Below are 20,664 nucleotides of genomic sequence, written 5' to 3' on the forward strand. Positions count from 1 at the left end.
AAATTGGAAGGAGCTAGCATATGCCATGGGCAACACAGTGACTCTGAATACTCTGAGTGCGATTCATTACATAATTCTGCAAACCAAGCAGAACTGTGCAACAACCAGATCCTACCATTTGTTAGCCCTGGATATCGGGACCAAAAGATCTCTATTCCAAATGATGTTATTCCTTTGGAACACTGGAAAGCTGCCTGATTTCCCTCTATCTGATCTACATGTCTTCTTTGTCACCCCTGAATACCATATCCCCAGGTTATAGTTTAACTTGGAAGAAAGGAAGGAAAGAAGGAAGGAAGGAAAAGAAAGGAAGGAAGAAAGGAAGGAAAAGAAGATCATGTTCCAATATTATTCATAGTAAAGTAAAAAATTGTATTTTCATGTTCAAAGTGTCTTCTTTTTGATGTTTTAACAGAACGGTTTGACACTGTTTCTCTGAAAAAAAAAATAAGATCAGCACTTATTTCTAATGACAGTAGAAGCTGGTTTTAATACTTTGGAAAAAATGGTTTTGAAGAAGCACGAAGATCCACTTTTGTTTCTTGTTCAGAGAAAAATCTGTTATATTTTTTGCACCAAGAAACAAGGAAGGTTAAAAAAAAATCATAGAGGATGAAATTAAACATTTCTCTGTTTGGGGGGAAGAATGATGGATTTTGGCCTGTTGTGACTTTGCAGAGATGTCTTAGTAGGTATGCCGCAGAATCATTTATTCAGATAGTTTGAAGGTGGCACGGTATGGAGCTAGGTCTCAGTGTAAATGTCCAACGTTTCGACATATGTTTGAGCATGTGAGTAGGACTTTTCTCCTTTGTGGCATCTTATCAGTGTATCTTAAATTCCTACTGAGCATCGTGATCAGCACTGATAGAATTTTTAACTGTTTTTATAAATCCTTCTACCTCTTCATATGTGGCCCATATGGCATAATATTTCTGTGATGAAAACTAGTATATTTGGCACATTCCTGTAATGATATTCAAATGTGGGATTCAGCCCTGACAAAGTGGTTGTGTTCTGCAAAGAAATAACAGTGCATCAGAACCCATAAAAATTACTTGCTTATTTGCCTGGTAGTGTGTTTTCAGATGGAGCTTTTTTGCATGACAATCAAATGATATCTACACATACTAGATGCTAACTCTAAGAGCTTAAGTGCTGTGAGTCAGTTTAATAAAAGTAACTGTCTCAGACATTGCTATCTTGTAAATATTCCTGGATTAATTTAGAGCAAAGTAAATTAGTAAGCTTAGTATCAATTTACTAAAGAGGATCTCTTGTGCACACTGGTGCAAGTCAAGAGGGAGTGCTTTGGAGGCAGTGGAAGATGAAGAGAAAATGAACACAGCCAGCTGACCCATTTGAGAAATGGCTGTGAAGTACATCATACCATGTCGGGCCTGATGCTACAACCTCAGAAATGTCACTTCTGCTTAGCTGTAATAAACTTTTTGTTCCAGAACTATGTGCATCTGCAATAATAGTCCACAACAGGTATTGCTGATAGGATCAATGTAGAGAGAACAGGGTTTGCAGGAAAATAATAAGTGGGGTTTTGTACATTTAAATCATAATAGTGGCAATGTATGTGGATGGAAAAAGCTGCATATTTATAAGTGGTTTCAACCAAGACTTCTTAGGTCATTTCTTTAAGCTGGGGAAAATATATCTGAAATTGCCTCTCAGGTCTTATGGCTGTGGTTAAGAGAAAACAGGTGAAATGTTGGTGGAAAGTAAGGGATAGGAAGAACGGGAAATTGAAATGTTAAATTTTAAATTGGGAAAGTTTGCAAGCCTGTTAGTTTGTCTCTTTTCAGACATAGGTATTTTAAGATCCATATAGATGAAGGGCTAAAATTCAGTGAAGGAGAAATATTTATAAGATAGAAGGTTGCTCTTGTTTTTCTATCTAGATGAATTTATGCAAATGTAGTGTCAGCGTGTCCTGTCATGTCCCCACTTCCACTGCTCCTCTCTCTCCTACCTCCCCCCTTCACCCAGATTGAAGAAGTTTTTAGATGATAAGGTTTTCTAGTGAAGAAAAGTCTGCAGAGATTAAACATTACTTGTCTTCTGAGATTGATGTCTAACAAATGCGATTCTTTTAAGCTGTCTAGCTGAGATTAAAGAAAATCTAGCATGTTCAAACATCTATTCAGTCATGTTGGTTCATTCTGTATATTTGTCTTTATTTTTTATGAAATTATCTTCCAGTAATTCTTTTCATGGTAAGAATTCTTATATTTTAATTATGAGTATTTTTGTATGAAACTACATTGTCTCTAATCATTAGGATGATCTATACATAAACCAGAATTGTCAGTGGAGTCTAAGGAAGTTGTGCACCTGACTTTATAATTTCCTTGGGTACTCATTACCTAATTCCTTTGAAATTCTTTCATTAGACAATCTTAAAATCACAAATCTTAATTAAAATAACATAACAGCCTTTGGAGACCTCTTAGTATAGAACACAAAGTATGTATTTTTTTCTTGCAAGTTTTTTTTGTTTTTTTTTTTCCCCCCCACAGTAAATTGTTCTTTTGGCTTCATATTTTACGCTCTGCCTGTTTCTGAAGTGCAAGAGCAGTATGGTCAGGCTTTACTGTAGGACTGATTTTCAGGGATGCTGTTTAACAATGTATAGGATAAATGATTCTTCAGCTTTTTTGGAATGATGGGTAAATAGCCATTTAGGTTATGATGATTAATAATCAGATAATTTTCAACTTTCTTTCCTTCTACTGTCATTGCATAATGAGACTTTTTCACTCTAATTATCATTTCCAGCACAAAAAATGTCTAAATAGCAACTTTTTTTTTTTAAACTACTATCTCAAAAGAAAAAAGAATGAACAGCAGAATTCATTTTCAGTTCCTCATACATCAAAAGAATTGTAATGGATTGTTAAAAATAATGTGAAAACAAGCACTTTTCCCCAACATTCAATAGAAAATGATGATCTTTTTGTTTTAATATTTTGCTACTGATTTTTTTCCTTGGAGATATTCTGACTTCATTTCAATCCATCTCTGTATTTCTTCTCTTCTTTTTCCAAACCTCTTTTTCTCCAGTGAGAGATGCACTAAGTAGAGAGGGTTCCTGTTCCTGTAAGAACTGTCCATTGCATATTGTGGCTCGGCAGCACCATGCTGTGTCTGCCTGTGGTCTAATCTTCTGTTTGGGGAAAGGGAAAAAAAAAAAAAAAAAAAAAAAAAAAAAACAGTTCTAGTTGGGAAGAGATTTCCTGAAATAATGCAGAAATAAATGCTGAGAAAGTTAAAGGTTATATGTTAAAGCCACTTTTTAGTTTTTATTTTATTATGAAGTAGTCTCAGATGGTAAAAGATGGGAATAGCTACACAGAAATTTCTCAAATTTCTTCCAATTATGTTTAATAACACCTGCTTTTTTTTTTCAGAATTTTAAATTAAGCCAAATGTCCACCTCACAAAGTCATTTCTAAAACATTTTACTTTTTAATACCCGAGTATTAAAATTTCTCAAACAGTTTTTTTTAATTGGGCCTACGTATTTTCAAAAAACATAGGCATTCATGTCTGTGTTTTGATGAGGAAAAACTAGGATATGCATAGGCAGTGATCCAGGTTAATAAATAGAAATTTTTCAATATAGTAATACTTAAAGTTCACTTTCTTAGTTTGATATAGTTCAATGCTAACATCTCTGTCATTTAAAAATAATTCCCCCCAAAACATTATTTAAAATAAAGTTCTCTATGAGAAAAATCCAGCTAAATTTACACTTCTATCCTTGCAGTTCTGGGGAACTCTTCAGCTCTTCAGGAGCTGCTCCCACATGACTGTACCACGGGGTCCATCCGTCAGGAGCAAAGAGGTCCAGCATGGGTTCCACTGAGGGTGGCAGTTCCTGCAGATCTGGTCTGGCATGGGGCAACTGCTGAGCTCTGCTCACAGAAGCTGTCACTACAGTCCCCCTGCTACCCAAATCATGCCATGTAATCTTAATACAGAGAAACAGAGAAAACACAGTAATTTGGAATTGTTCATAAAACCTTAGAATTTCTATTAGTTATTTCAGTAGGGGAATGGAAGAGGCAAGACAGAAATAGAAATAAATATGATGTACATCAAGGTTGTGTGTGTACAGCATTTTTCAGGACAAGAAAAGAAAAAAAACTGCTTTGACAGGTCATACGTTGCTGACCTTTACATGAAACACATTTTAAAAAAATAATCTCATACCCTCCTTTTGTAATACAGCGCATTAAATGTACAATGAAAAAACAAAATGTATTTATTCAGAAATCTTGCTGTTTTACATACCTATTGGTTCTGAAAAAGTAAGATTTTCATAGAATGGTTTAGGCTGGAAGAGACCTTAAAGATCATCCCATCCATTCTAACCCCATCCAACCCAGATTATAAAGTACAACAAATAATACATTTAATTTATCCACCCAAATACAGATATGTTTATTATCTTCTTCATCCTTTCTGGTGTACTGATCTGAGTGATCACTCAGATATGCAGATTTACTCCATGAGTTTTTAAGGAAAAAAGCTTGTAAACTGCAGGGCAGAGATCCTGTCTTCATATGTTTTTACAAATTATTTAGACACTGTTGCTTCTATTAATACAAAACCAAACAACAACAAAAATAACAAACAAATGAAAGAAAACAAAACCAAACAAACAACAGCAACAACCAAGCAAACAAACAAAAACCCACAGAATACCCACAGTGCTGTAGTTATTTTGATCACATTTAAGCTGCATTACAAATTCCTGGCGTAAGTCATTGATCAATGACAACATTATTTGTAATTCCTATTCTTAAGCATAAAATTGGTGCCGATTGTAGCAAAAATTATTGTATGTTTCTTGCTGCTGAAATGTTAGACATGTTATCTCAGATTTCCAAGCCATTTAACCATTTGGCCATCAAAGAGGAGACTGTTATCTGTTCTGGCATTAATCTACTCACAACTGTGCTTAGGAGCACAGTTTCAAAAGGACAACAGTAATGCACAATATATTATAATTATGTCCCTTTAGGAAATAAGTAATGCAGAAAGATTTCTGGAACTTAAATCTTGTGTCTTTGCATCTTTATAAATTAAAAAGATCCTTTTTCAAAATGTGGTTATAAAGTATGCTTCCTAAAGTATTGTTTGGGGTTCAGAAGATTTTTTAAGAGGTGATAAAATGCAAATTGTAGGTATGCATAATATGAGGGGAACTCTCAGTGTAAATTCAATCAAGAATGAAATGGTATTATGTGCAAACACCTCCTGGGCTTGTGCAGAGGTAATGGAGCATAGGAAATAGATACAGTGACAGCCAAGAGAGGAAAAAGATATGTGACTTTCCTTACAACTTTGTTTAATAAAACTCTCAACATACATTGTGCATATAATGTATTGTTTTATCTCCATCCAAATCATCCAAGTTTTTCTTCCATGCATTTTGTAGACTGTAATTTGGTGATAATGGCTTCTTTGTACAGTTCAGGAGCAATGAAAAGGAATAACAAGCCTGTTAATAAGCGGATGTGTATGCCTTTTCCAGTACAGAGCTCTTTATTTGAGTTGGTCAGGAAGAAAGCCATCTATTGCTTCTAAGAAACATCACTTAGTGAGTACTTTTTAATATTTAGGGAGACCAAATATGAAAAGGCGATTTTAATGCAGCTTCAGTAAGAGCTGGGCACAAAGACTTACTGATTTTTTCTCCTTCTCTTTTTCCTTGGTACAAGTTTATTACTGTTTTCGACATGGTTTATGACATCTGTAATTCTTAAAGGTTGTCTTGTGCATTATGAATATGTTCAGCCATTTTGGTCTGTGTTGTTATCTTCCAAGCCACAGTGCCTCAGTGAGGAACAGATTTCTGTTGTGCTGTCTGAGAAGGTCTGCATCAGTAACACAATTTGGGGAGTTAGGATGTAGTTTCTGCTTTCCCCCTTGCTCCAGTTGGGAGCAAGCTGTTCAGGCACAGAGAAGTTATGCCCTTTTACTCCCTAGAGGAGTTGGATTCATGATGCAGTTGGGATTCTCAGCTGAACTGTTTGTGTTGCCTCAACCTTGTCAACTTGTTCAGGCTTTCTCATTTCAATGGAAAATTGTGATGACTGAATAATTGGAATATGACACAGACGTGAAAGGAATTTTAGTACTTTTTTTTTTCCTGATTTAGATAAAGAGTCATGTGTTTGGAGAGTCTTCTTAGCAGCAGCTAGAAAAAATATGGATTAGTAACATAAATAATATATTATGCCAACACAGTAACAAATCAAATCCTTTTCCTTTTTTACTACTAAAAGAGGATCTATTTATAACACTACAGATTTCCCTATAATTTAGAAAAAGAATGAAACATTATATATAGAATTTGGCATGAATTTGGTTGAGAACAACATTACTATTAAAAAAAAAAAAAAGTCTCTTAATAACTCTGTATTTGCTGGAGATCTTTCAGGTCTTTCAATCCACAGAATTGGCATGTTATAGACCTACAACAAATAACAGAATAACCAGGTTTCTAAAAGGGACCAAAATTGTGTCTCACTACACTTGAAACATAAGAAATACCTTACTGGGGCAAAATAGAGTTCCAATTTGCCTGGCACAGTGTGCCTTGTGGTGTTGACTGGCCAGGCCAGGCAGGGGGAGTGAACCATCTTGTTGTGGCATTCCCCTTGTACTGCCTTGGCCCCACCCTCAGCATCCATAGCTGTTGGTTTAGCGATATCTGGAGACACATTACTGCCTTGTAGCATCTTTTTATCAGCCCTGTTGTCTGGGTTGTCTCTGAAGCTGCTGGTCTTCACAATCTCCTGTGGCGGCAAGCTCCAGATACTTACCACCTGCTATGAATATAAATCTTTTTGTTCATCTGTTTTAAATGCATTTCCATTGCAAGAATAGAGCATGTGCCTACTTTCTTCTGTTTTTCCACCATTTAGATAGATATTAAGGAGAAAACCTTTCTTTTTATGTAACATTACCAAGTTTCTTAATTCTATTATTTTTTTTGGCACTTTCACAAAAATCTTTCAGATACTCACATAACCCGCCTGAACCAAATCATCTTTCTCTGCATGCTTGCTGATTTCTTTAAATAAGCCCAGGACTTCCTTTAACAAAAAGCTATCTTAGCTCTTTCCAAACATATGATAGGAGGTGTTAATTTTATTCTTCAGGGTGCTTTTTACCAACATTTACCAGATGGGTAAGGCAGGCATATATGCCTGACGATGCCAGTGTCAGAATCACAACACAGTGTGACTGAAGCTTTGCACCTCCTGCCATCACAACATCTCTGATCTCCCTCTTCAGTTGGTGTTACTCCTATTGCAGGCTCATCATACTCTTTAGACACGGAATACGAATTCTGGGTTAATTATTGGGATTAACTAGTATTAGTTAATTTGAACTATTTTTAAATATATAATGGTATCCCAACACTCACACAACCTATCTTTCCCATATACTAAGCATCCATATGTTACAATGCTCATCTAACTACCGTTCTGTCCAAAACTTCTGAGCAACCTGGTATGCCAGCTAAAGTAAAGCAAGCTCTGTAAATCTTAGCTAAGAAATTGAGGCTGGCAGTTTGCAGTAGAAGAAAAAACAGAGAAGATGAAGTGCTACCCAACTATTTTACACTGTCATTCCAATGAAAATATCATACTATGAGAAAATGTAGTGACAAAGAGGGACTGATTTCAATAGCAGTAACTTAGCTCAGAGGAAGTTGCTTGATTTGGGAAACTGCAAAAAAACATTTAGTAAGTGGTATTCTTCTAATATAGTCAGTCAGTCTGCAGGCACTGTTTCTCATTCTCTTTTTCTCATTTTTCCTTATTGCTATCAAGTAATTAAAAGTTGAAAATGTGTTAGCTGTAGGAAATGTACTTGATCATATTTTTATGCAAACCAACAGTTGAACTTCTGTGAAAAATGATGCTATGAATTATCATAGCATTCTATGTTTTTCTCCATGCCTTTTTTTTTTCTTTATGTATTTTTTTTTTTTCCATAAAGAAATGATAGGTGTAATAATTACGTCTTGAAGGAGATTTGAAAGGTTGTATAGTCCAGATTTTTGCCTCAGGCAGGATCAGCTAGATTTAAATAATTTCTGAGCAAATTTTGTCTATCCTGCTCTTTAAGTCAGGAATTTTTCTGTAGCTTTGCAGAAATTTTGTTTCACTGCTTTGCAATCCTTGCAGCTCAAAAGATGTTTTTGTCCAACCTTAATATCCCCTGCTGCAATTTAGGCTAATTATGTCACCACAATGAAAATTGAGAACCATATATTCTCTTTCTCTCAGCAATAGCTTTATATATTTTAAAGCAGATACTGAGTTTAGTTCAATCTTCTCTAGACTAAACAAATCCTGTTTGTTTTGTTTGTTTTAATTTCTTTCCTTGTTTCTAGACTTTTGACCATCTGTCCAGACATTTGCAATCCATTTCTATGTTCATCCAGTTTATTCAGCTAGGTTATTTGAATGCTTTGCACTTATTGAATTGAATTCTTAGTTTTTTTCTGAGACCACTTTTAACTGTGTTCCTGACTTCTTGAGTTCCTGCAGCTTTTTGGGTTTGGTATCATTGAGATTGTACTAAATCTACCCATCAACCAAGCAACTAATGAAAATAGTGATTAATATTAGATATAGTACAAATCTGTACATAACTTCACTTGAAGTGATTTAATTGCCTTTCCACATAACACTTCATTTAAATTATGTTTTTCAATGAGTTAAATTTTGCCTTAGATGAAAATTTCCTAGCTTGCTTGTTCTAATTTCACAAGGGCAGAAGCCTTGTTCAGGGTATCAGACGTAACTTCTACCTGTTGTTTGCTTAACAAATCTTATGCTCCAGATGAAAGGAAAGTCAGTTGATTGGTTATTACTTATTCTTGATAAACTATTGGCTGCTACCTCTTATTTTTTCCTTTGCTCACAGATTGATGGATAATGTGTTTTAGAACAGAACTTAAGACTTATTGATCAAAAATTTCTTGGGTTCTCTATCCTTCTTTCAAAAGTGAACAATACACATCCATTTCAGGTTCTCAAAGGTAACTATGAAAGACTATGAGATTGCTTAAGCAAGTTCTCAAGTATTACAACCAAAATTCATGAGTTGCCACATTACAATTCATTCTGAGTTAGGTAAAAATGATGTCCTACAACAAACAAAATTTGTATTGCTTGTTTATTTTCTTTCACATGGAGACCTTCTGCTTAGAAGCTGTCAGCTAGGATTAATGCCAGAACAAGCTTGCTTTTTTTTTTTCCCTTTTTTTTTTTTTTTTTCCAATCTAACATGTCAAAAGTTTCAGCAACTGATTCTGCTTTTTTAAAATGTTGCAACCAAAATGATTACAAATCTTAGAGCATCTGGGAGAATAATCTCTGCTGTGTACAGTGTTGCAGAAGAGAACTGGGCAGTAGATTTGAAAGGTGTTGCCAATGGTGGCATAACAGTGGATGACAGTGCAGGAAGCTATTTAGGCCATCTGTGATGGGTATAATTCCTTACCAGATTATTGACTACTGATTCATATTACATATACATATATATGTGTCAATGTATGTGTATACACACATGTATACATATATACATTTCAGATACCTACTATATACATGTATGTATATTTTTATGGTAGAAGACGTAGGGAAGAGCAACAACAACAACAGATAGCTAAAAGGATTGCTGGCAGCAAATTCTAATCAATAGCCAGACTAAGCAGTGACATAGAGGTCAAAATAGAGAACAAATATTTGAAAATATCCTTCCAGAATGAATAATAAGAAATATATTTAAGATTAAATTATGAAGGACTGTTAGTACAGGAATCCTTAGAATGCTCCATGAAGATGATCCACAACTGTTGTACCTTTAAAAAATATATATATACATTGAATATGCAACATTGAAGGTCTGACCTCTTTCTCTCTCACTCACCTGCATACATACATGGATACTAGTAGTAGCGCTGTACTGTGGAGGTGCCTTGATAACAGATAGGCCTGTTGCAGCTGTTCTCAGTGACATAAAGCTGGGGAGCAGATGCAGGATCAGGTAAATGGTTCTGCATGCAGTCAGTTGAGACTCATCAGGTCTCATTAACTCAGGCTGCTCCTGAAAGGCACCGTACTGCTGAGCTGGCCCCAAAAATTACATAGCTGTGTTCACACAACGCTCTGCATTCATTAGTTAAGTCTATCTGACCTAAGCTTGCTCTTTACTGAATCAGCTTTAGTGTCTCTAGCCCATGCAGTACTTAATCCAGAATTCAGGTTAAATCATCCATGGGTAATTGAGAATTGACTGCCTTTCTGGAGTGCACAGCTCAAATATCAGTTATCTGCTCTCTTGCATATCACTGCTTTTCCTAAACGTCCATCCCCTGCCTCTCATGCCTCTCTCTTGCTGTTCATTCTCACTCCCATTTTCCCCTGACCAATGCTTGCCCATGACTTCTGTGCTTCCTTCTCCAAGTATTTTGAGCCATGAAGTTGCCCTCCTGGGCTGCCAGTGTCAGGCCCAAGCTGCCTTCGTGTGCTTGTGCTGAGCCTGGAGCTTGCAGACTCAGACGGGTGCTGCAGGCTGTGGTACAGTGATGGCTGGGTAGCGGGGTAGGAAGGGAGCAGTGCGGGGCAGGAACTGCTGCTCCCTGTACCAGGGAGCTCATGTTCAACCTGCAGTGGTACTGGGCTCTGGGCACCTCCAGCTGGCTCTGGGGTTAATGCTGCTGTGGCAGGAGATGACTTTTTCGTTCAGTATGAGTAATGAGTATGATTGTGCTTCCAGGCTGTTCAGGGTTTGAGTGGTTGTTAGTTTGTGGATAGAGCTGCAGTTTGGAGGTAATTCAGTAAATGTGCCCTCTGTCAGAAATTCCGTGCAATCATCTGTATCTATAGAAATCTCTCTTAATATATCTCCTATGTAACTTTAGTTGTTTATGGAGGGGAGCAGTCCTCCTAGAGAGCAACTTGGGTGATCTGCAATGTCTCATGCCATGAAGACAGTTTGAAACATTTCTCTTTGATCTACAGTGACATTAGAAAACAATAAACCATCATTTCACAAGGGAACTACCTTGGCATACGTGCTGAATCAGTTATAATTATGTTATCTTGAATGCCTGCACATCTGTAGCAGTGGGTAATTAAAGTTTGAAAGGAATCTAAAAAGGAATCTAGAAACTGAGTAAAGTTTACTCCAGTTTTTGAAACTACTTTTGTTTTATTTATTTGTTTTTGTGTTTTTTCTGTATTTTTTTTAAAGAAAAGTAGGTTTATGCTCAAAGAAGTTAAACCAGACTGATTTTGATCAGACCTGGAATACAGAGGATGAAAAATGAGATCACAGCTATAATTCCACTGTTAAGAATCTGTTTATAAATTAAAATAAAAACCATAACTTCTCTATTACCATAGCCTTAATAATGTTCTATGCCACTGTTTTTGGTGTTGCCCTTCTTTGGCATATTGTCCCAGTGTTGCCCAAATTTCAAAATGACATATGATGACTTTAGGTACATGCATACTCCATCATCCTCCATTCTTCAGGTACCCATCTCCAGTAAAGCAGCCCAGCTATTTTATGTTTCCTTTGCCGGCTTGCTTCTTTCATTTTGTTCGTTTTTTCATTTATTTTATTTAGGGCAGGGGCCCTGCTACTTTTATCTTCTGTGCTTTCCAGCACAAGTCACAGACTGAAAGCAAGAAGAGGGGCATGGGAGTAAGCCAGCATAGTGGCATCAGTGCCAAGGTACAGATGAGAAATGATCATCCACTGCTGCCTCCATAGCCCTCAATACCCTTTCTGAGAAAGTAGCTGACACAGAGCATTTGGACATGCAGAGGCATAGCTCTGAAACTTGTCAGCGCTTCAGAGTTTTGTTTTGGTTTTAACCAGAATATATTATTCTGTCATGGATAAATAAACTGATGTTGCTTTTAGCTGGTTCATCAGGGCTAAGCGATAATGGCATCTGTTCTGTCTTGTGTGTAATATTTCTCTTTTATTTCTTAGCACAGTTGTTCATTCTTGTTTTTATGAGCCTTAGCCTATGTTTCTAGAGAGTTCTTCAAGTCCCTTGGACAATGGCTGCAATGCACATCTTTGCATTTTCTAATGCTTGGAATGAAGGTATATAGAAGGGTACTCTGGAGGGATAAAGTAGAAACAACATAAACAGTAGCTTCTGAAACTTTGTTTTGTTGTGTTAATAATTAATAACGGACAAAAGAATTGTTTTCCTTCACATGTAGTTCTCAAGAAAAAATAAATCTTTTTTTTTTTTTTTTTTTTTTTTTTTTTTCTGGTGGAAAAGAAGGTTGTTTTCAGAAGCATATGTGATAATTTTCAAGAGAGTAGAAGGATTAAGGTCAAAAAGCTGAATAAGAAAAATTTGCCAAGATAGATACATTTTTCAGCAGCATAGACTGTAAAATACCTCCCAGTTTTGCAGGCTGGTTTTGCAGCAAGCCAGTGACCTCAGTCTGGAGTCCTTCCAGGATTTAGCTCTTGAAGAACTGCTTGTCACAATCTAGCAATACTCTCATTTCCATAGGGAGATACAAATCATTAATTTTTAAAAATGTAACGCATTTGCAAGCTCTTGTTTCCACCTCCCAATATGGCCTTTCAGTTGAACTGACTTTGTTATGCTAACAGGGAGAAGGAGAGACAGAGACAAGGGTCCAGATGCATCTTCACAGCCTCCTAGTTAATTTGGGTTTGTCACCCCTGGAGAATTGGCTGCATCAATCCTTAGTTTATCCTTTATATGGTATGACATTTTCTTGCACATTACTAGTTTACTAAGTAAGATGTGAAAATATCACAGATCAGATAAGGGCAAATTTTCAGATATGGTAAACTTGTATATGATTATCCCAGAAGTGTATATGTATCACTGTATTGTGCTTTCTGAGAAATCATGTGACAGAGCTAGTACGATAAATACCATATTGGCATGGAAAAAAGTTAAAAGTCAGTGAAAAGCTCAAAATCATGTTGGATTAGCTAGTAAAGATGAACGTTTTGTATTAATGAATTGTTAGCAGGCAGTTCTATAAGCCCCTGGGTTTAGGAACTGAGGTCTGTGAATTCAAAAGAATAACCTCTCATGTTGAAAAACAACACTATAAAAAGGGATGATATACATTCATCCTACCTTCAGAGTTATTTTTTCAGCCATGAGTGACACTGTTATGGAACTGAATGTAGTGAATCTCTGAATACAGTCAAAATTTTTAATGCAAAGCAACGCGTAATGTTTATCATATAGCTAAGGCCCATCTTACAAGGGAGAGCAAGCATATGAGAACAGTCCAGCTAAAACCTGGAGACAAGCCTATTTCTCTCTGGAACTGTGGAAGTACTTTATCTATAAAATGTTCATATTTGACAAAACATAACAAGAACTAAGTGTAAATAAAAATACACTGGAAGAGACAGTCTCATGCCTATTTTCATTCTTTTGTCTCAATAAAAAGTTGACTGTCTGAAAACCAAGCTGTTTCTCTAAAGCAAGGGAATTACAGTAGCAAAACAATCTATCACAATTCACAGAAAAACCTGTCTGTGGAAAAATGTCAGCATTTCAAAACTAATGTACAAATATAATATAAGGAAGGTTATTTTCATTTTTATTTTTTATGGTGAAGTTTATTTTAAGGTTATTTCCATTTTTGCAAGGAACTTATGTTCATAAATGGACTGTAATCATATCCCAAGAAATCCTCCTCCTCTGTTCCTACCGGACTGGAATAGTTTTCCTTGGGCTCCATCTTAACTATTGAAAAGGCCCATTGAAAAATCAGTACCTATATCTGCTTGTGTATACACATATTTATTTGTGTCTGTATACATAAATATACATATAAAGAAAATCATTTGTGCCTACATTTATTATAGTATTGTCTTTCCACTTCACAAGTGATTCTTTGTTTTCTGTTTATATCAGGTATATTTTTGAAACTGTCATTCAAATAATAAAACCATATGTTCTGAAAAAGAAAACTGCTGATTTTTCTTCTGGTAAAGTAGAATTGTGTGCCTCCTCTGCAAGCTACTAATCAATGTCTGCACCTTCTGCCTCAAGCAATTGTTACAGATGAAATACATTAACTGTTCATAGTAGGAGTTCCCCTTGTCTGAACAAGAAATGGCTCCAGTTATATGCTTAAGTTTATGCTTAAACACTGCTCTCAGTCAAAAATTGACTAAATATATCTAAATTACATTATGACTGTGTGAGGGAAGGGAAGGTAAGCAGGACTGATACTTATCTGAGGAAGCAGATGATGAAAATCTACCTCAGATAAATTGGAATTATATATATGAATTGAAATTTAATCCAAATTGCATTTTAAATTTCTCATAAATTCATAGATTTCAAGATTAGAATGGACTGATAAAATCATGTACTGTTTATAAAACCATAATCGATGGGATTTTTCTTGTAGGGATTCCTCTTCCTGTTCTTCAAAGTTGTGGTTGACTAATTAAAAAACACACGACCTTGATTTATACAATTTAGAATCTCTTACACTCTTTAATGATCTGCTCTGTTTCTTAAATAGATTCAACACCAGGAACTTATGTCTTTTGTGTTTGAAATTTGCTGCCTTCAGTTTCCTGCCAATATATATTTTTAACACTTTTGTCTGCATAATTAATAATTACTGTTTTATCAGAAAGCTGTTGTCTTCAGTGGCCCTTAACATGAACATATTCACCTTATGCAGCAAGCTGTAATGACTTAAGGAGTGGCTCCATAAAATGCCAGAATGGTGCAAGATGAGGCCAATTGCAGGACGCAGCTGCCTGTCTCCCAGCCTTCAGCCTTGGACCCCCTTGCCTAACTCTGATGGCACTCAGCTCTACAACAGTGCAGGTTGCTATGCTCCTTTGCTTAGGCTTTTGCCTGGGAACTGAAGCTCTTACAACCTGCTCTGCAGAAGTTTAAACCATCCTCACAGTAAGCCCTCCTTCTGCCTCGCTTGAATATCTGCTGGGTGCTCTCTGTCAGCACATCAAAAGGGAATTCACTGGATATGCAGGAGGAAGAGCTGCTGCCTTTTTGTGGTGTTTTGTGGGTTTTCTAGTGGATAAGACATTCATCTAGGCAGTGAGTCACCTGCTTTCAATGTATTTCTCATCCCCTACCTTTCAGAGATGTTCCTTACACCAGGCAGTTCTGGTCGGTGTTAGCCTGTGCCTAGTAGTGGCAGCACTACTCAGAAAAGAGTTCATCGGGACACCCTCCACCTGAGACAACACTGAACCGATCATAGGAGTGCTTGTGTAGTCTTTCTAGTCACGCAGCGGCTAGGCATCTTTCCACACAGCCTACACATGGCTGAGTTCCCTTCTGAGACATCTACTCTCCACCTGCTTTTCACACTGCAAAATAACTTGGGGACCTAACTCAGCCACAGCTCCTACTTTAGCTACATGTAGTGATCAAGTATGCAGCACTTAAATCTGTTTCTCAGCCTACCCCTTATCTTCTTATGACACGAAGTGCAAATTGTAGTTTTTGAGTGTAAAATATGGTATTTTCAAAAGACTGGGATCTTTGTGACACTACCAAGACAAGTTGGTATTAGTAATTCAATAATTCCTGCTGGCAACTAAGAACTTGAGATCTCTTTAAAATTAGTTATAAAAGGAAGACTTGCCCAGTCCAACCATTTAATAACTAATTTTACAGTAATAACTAATAACCATTTAATAACTAATTTTACACCACTGCTTTCTCTTCATAATCTCCTCAGTCTTCAAATATTTTTTTTGGACTTGCAATAACCAACGTTGCATACATTGCCCTCCTTCCTTCACTGTTAATGAAATATGAACATCAGAATTTTTCCTTTTTTTTGGTTTCTACTTTTACCTTCTGCATTATTGTTGGACTTAATTAAGTACATAGCTACTGAAACATGAGGGAATAAAGGCTAGAAGTAAAAATTAAAATGAACAACAAAAAAAAATAATATATAATCCTCAAACAAAAATTTAAAAACAAAGCAAAACAAAAAGACTGAAAGAATTATAACAGTAGGAATAAAACCTTTCTGAATATGCCAGAAAGGTTTAGGTATACAAATTGTGTTTTTCACTTTGTGTGTTTCTCATTTTTTAGAATGATAATTAAATATGAATGAAGAAAAGGATTCAAGTTACTAGATCTGGGCTAACATTATTCCATTTCTTATCAGAAGCTGGTAAATAAGAACAGCACAACACCCTCATCCAGGAGCTATTAAGTTAATTTTAAGAACCAATTGATGTAACAGATTTTGGATTTGTTTTTTTCAAATGATGCTGTGCCAATCTATCTAATTTTTCTTAATTGTTATGAACTGTTAATAATTTATTATTCCCGGAGAAAACTCCATTTAAAAGTAAACATGGATTTCCAGAGTGGAAATTTCCATAGTAGATGGAAGTAGATTTCTGTTTTCCATAGTAGAAATTGAGAAAGTCACTCTGTATTTTATTTTATTGAGAGCAAAATATTGATTCAAGCAATTTTTTTCCCTGTAAAATTGGATAACTTGGGGAGCATCTTTGGTCAAGCTCTTAGCTTTTCTTCTCCACAAAAGTATAGTAGTTGTGTTTTTGTTTGTTTGTTTGTTTTTTAATTAAAAAAAAAATATATATATATATATATATATATATGAAAAGGATAGCTAAAAATACCTGTTTGTGTTGCCTCTGTTCATAACATAATGTTATGTGTATTCAACACTGTTGTATGCAAGGTAAACATACTTTCTGTTTAAATATGTGACAAGGTAAAGAACATTTTACTTTTCTTTTGAAGTGCATTGACAAGTGCGATTTTCACCAGATCAATCTCAGATAAAAGGAGTTCACACTACCACCATCATCCAAAAAACAAACTCCAGTAAAGCAAAAACAAAAGCTGCAGCTTTGAGAAACAGAACAGCTGTTCTCTATTTTCTTGGTAACACACATTTGTAAGCACAGTGGAAAAATCCTTACTCTGAAAAATGTTAGTTATATAGGAGAAATAAAATAGTAAATTTTGCAAATAACATTCCAAAAATGGTAACTATGTGATGAGAGATTTCTGTTTGCTGTCTAATATAGAAGTTGGGGAGGCTTTGTACCTCCTAATACTGGGTCCCATCAATAAAGTTTTTGAGTGTGGTTGTCTGCAAGGACATCAGATACCCTGGAACAGTTTTGTCTGATTCTTTAGGTAATCAAGTAACAGAGAAACTCATGCTCTTTTACATAACGCTCATACTTTATTGCAAATAAAAGTAGTGTCAAACATCCACATTGTATGGGGACAAAAGGCTGTGATTTCATACACAGTTCACTTCTGTTCAGATTTTCTCCTAGAACTGTCATTCTGTTTCAGTCTTGAGATTTTACACATGATTTATCACCATGTTCTTTTAGTTGAATGAATCTCATTATAGCTAAGCATCTGAATCTTTAAATATTGTCCCACTTGTTACAGTTTAATCTTTAGCTTCTTTCCCTTCCCCTCCCCCCTCCCCAAGTGGGTATAGAGTGAAATCCAATTGTCTGAGCATGATTTACTCCCAAACCATACTAAGCTGTCATTTTTTCCTATTCTCCTCTTGATCTTCTCTCCGTCCTGGAACGGACTCTAGTGCAGTCCATCAAGATATCTCAGTTGGAATGAGCAAGCTGAGGAAGGTTTGACTACCTCCCTGGACATGTACCATACTTACAAAATAGCATAGACAGTATGCTCCTTATGTAATACCCCTCTGTTCACTGCTTGTGTTCCCATAGATGGTGTCTGAGATAGCTGCCAGTGTTCATCAATTTGGATTGTTTGTAATTCATTATTGTAAAAATGGCACAGTCTGTCCAAAAAATATCTTATCTGAGAATCTTGTTTAACACATAGCACATCTGAAACTGCATAGCATTCCTGAAGATTCTGGATTAATCTTCACTTATCAGTTACCCAGGAAAAGTCAGTAATTCGGCACTTCTGCTACAGTCCTCTATCACTCCACATATTGTAGTATAAGTTGCCTTGGTAGCTGTTAAGAATAATTTTAATTATTTATTTGTTTTTAGCCTAACATTCTTGCAACTTCTTGTGAAATTGTAGGTTCCTTTGATAAAGATGGAAAATCTTGGATTCTTACTGTAGTTTACATTCATTCTTTCTGGGATACCAGCATAAAGGGGAGGTGTGTGCGCCATGTTTTTCCTAGTGTTGATACCCAGTTTGGTGGTCACTCCTTGTGACCCATGCTGCATATACTTTTCCTTGCTGACTATCTCATTTGTAGATGAGTAGAAGGGAATCTGACTTCTGCAGTTCTGGAGCAGGATACTTGATATCTCTGTGAACTCAGATTTAAAAGTTTTTGTTTGTTTGTTTGTTTGTTTGTTTGTTTATCTTCTACAGTTCAGTCACCTTTCCTTAGAGATCTTACTTTGCTGTGGTGTTTAGGAGAGTCTTAGAACAACATATTCAGGCAAAGTCCTGTTTTTTTTTTTTTTTTTTTTCTTCTCCCCTAGGCAATGCCTGCTCCCAAAGTCATTTTTTATAGATGGTGAACAGGAGAGGAAGAGAGAGGGTGAGAGTTCTTAGCTCTAGCCATCACTATCACCTTACATTGTTGGTCAAAGCATGGAGATTTAAATCAATTACTCTCCATTTTGCTTGGCTTTGTTAGCATATGCCAAAAGCACATTGCACTTTTTGCTGTCAAAACTTCCTGCTATGAACCAGAATCCATAAGTTGTACAAGACATTGTACAACTCCTGAGTTGTACAAGTTTCTCAGACATTCATATTGCCACCAAATTTGTTGATTTACTGTCACAAAAATCCTACAAAAAGTTCTACAATGCTTTTTTGTGCCTCTAGTGACACACCTGATTAGTTGTCACTTGTGGCTTTCCCACAACAGCACTGATGGTTTGATATACTCACTAAACCAGTGGTGAGGGCTGCACAGGCAGTTCTGGAGTGGGCATAAAAATAAGTGCTTATGAAAACTTTAGCTATATAAATTACTCAGGTCATAGTGCCCCATCTGTTAATGTTTTGATTTCACTGACAGGTACCAATCAGCTAGCAATGCTGTTGAATAGTAAGTCTAGCTCTTCATATTTTCTTAAAATTATGCATGCTTTGAAGGGAAAACATGAAACAACTAATAGCCAAAACAAAAGTTGTCTTAAAAAGAGAACTCCATTGCATTTAATTACTATAATTTTTATTTATTTATTTATTAATGCAGAGAGTATGTAAACAATCACTTTCACTATTACTCCCTTCCTGCTTAGTGACAAGAAAACATTCAAATTTTGCTTGGGTGGAATAACTTAACAAAGCCAATTTTATTATGTAGATTAATTGTAGGTGTAGCATATCTACATCTTGCTTAAACTTAAGATTTAGACTCTAGGATTTTTCAAAAGATAAGAAAACCATTTCCTCAACAACTGTTTAATGGAATTATGCTTCTTCTAAGAATAACATTGTGAGTTTGGAGGAAGGACTAGGTTCATAAGAAGAAAAATGCATCTTTTTTCTTGTTCCCATTCCCGTATTTATTGTTCAACTCAGGAATTGCTTTTGTGGTCCATTGGTTCATCTCATTAAACAAGGTTGGTGGTGATCCTAATCAAACCATCACAAACAGCTGGGAAGTTTTAGTCTTCACCATGTGTTGTTTATGACAAAGTGGTGTTTCCAATTTACTCTTAATCATGAGGGTCTGCTCTAAATCTCCTTTTTAACCAACATCAGCCTTGGGCTTATTTGCTATTAGCTTTTTGAAGTCAGAAAAGATGAAAAAAATAAAAAAATAATAATTAAAGGTCCTATGTTGTACAGGTGGCTGGAGTGATAAATATACAGGCTGCAGGATGCTATATGTTGTAAAGGTAGAGAATATTTTAATTCTCAATCTCAAGCCTTGCATTTCAATGTTTAATTTGTCACTCTTCATGTCTTCCAGTTTTTGGTTTATTTTTTGGAATTTTTATACAAGTTATTTCTGTTGCTGACTTAAAACAGTTTGATCCATAACTTAACCCCAGTTTCATGTAAAGGAATCATAAAAATTAGGAACCTGAAAATTAGATTTTTCTTTTGAGCAGCTGCTGTCCACAGAAGTGGAAAGATTGTTGAATGCAAGTAGCATCATTTTCTAACAAAATGTAGGCACGTTTGATGACTGAACCTCATTTTTCCATTACTGTGGTGTCACCAAGCACTATTGCTTTGGTGTTCATATGGAAAAAAAAATAAATAAAAGTTCTTTGGCAGTTTGAAATTGTATTTCTACAACTGTGGTTGTCCGTAATCCTTGTTCATTGTTAACCTACTCCTGTTGGCCTACACTTAACACATAATTATTGATTAAAATATGGTTTTTAATGTTTTACAGCATACATTATTGTACTTTTACAGAACATCAGGTAAATAATAGTAACAGGAAATTATATTTATAAGAATGGAAGTGTTTATGAAAGAAAAGTATCCTTTTATGTTGATGACTCCCCAGATGTTTGTACCGTTGTTTTCAGTGACCTGAGGGAGACTAGATAGATTTCTGCTTAACTTATTTTGAAAATTCTTTCATAATAACTTTTATTTTT

General features: G+C 35.7%; 1 protein-coding gene across 15 annotated transcripts in view; it reads left to right on the plus strand.

Annotated features, from left to right (window-relative positions):
* The window catches only part of DMD (dystrophin), a 1,220,482-nt gene that overhangs the window by 888,076 nt on the left and 311,742 nt on the right, over positions 1–20,664 (plus strand). The window contains exon 1 of one of the 15 annotated variants that reach the window (XM_068686806.1): positions 19,806–19,947. The exons of the other annotated variants lie outside the window; for them this stretch is intronic. Coding sequence (XP_068542907.1) covers positions 19,930–19,947 — 18 coding nt within the window. The 5' untranslated portion in view covers positions 19,806–19,929. Of the gene's footprint in view, positions 1–19,805; positions 19,948–20,664 lie in introns of those variants that run through there. 15 annotated transcript variants of the gene reach the window in all.

This window comes from Anas acuta, chromosome 1, assembly GCF_963932015.1.
Source record: "Anas acuta chromosome 1, bAnaAcu1.1, whole genome shotgun sequence".
Taxonomy (NCBI): Eukaryota; Metazoa; Chordata; class Aves; order Anseriformes; family Anatidae; genus Anas; species Anas acuta.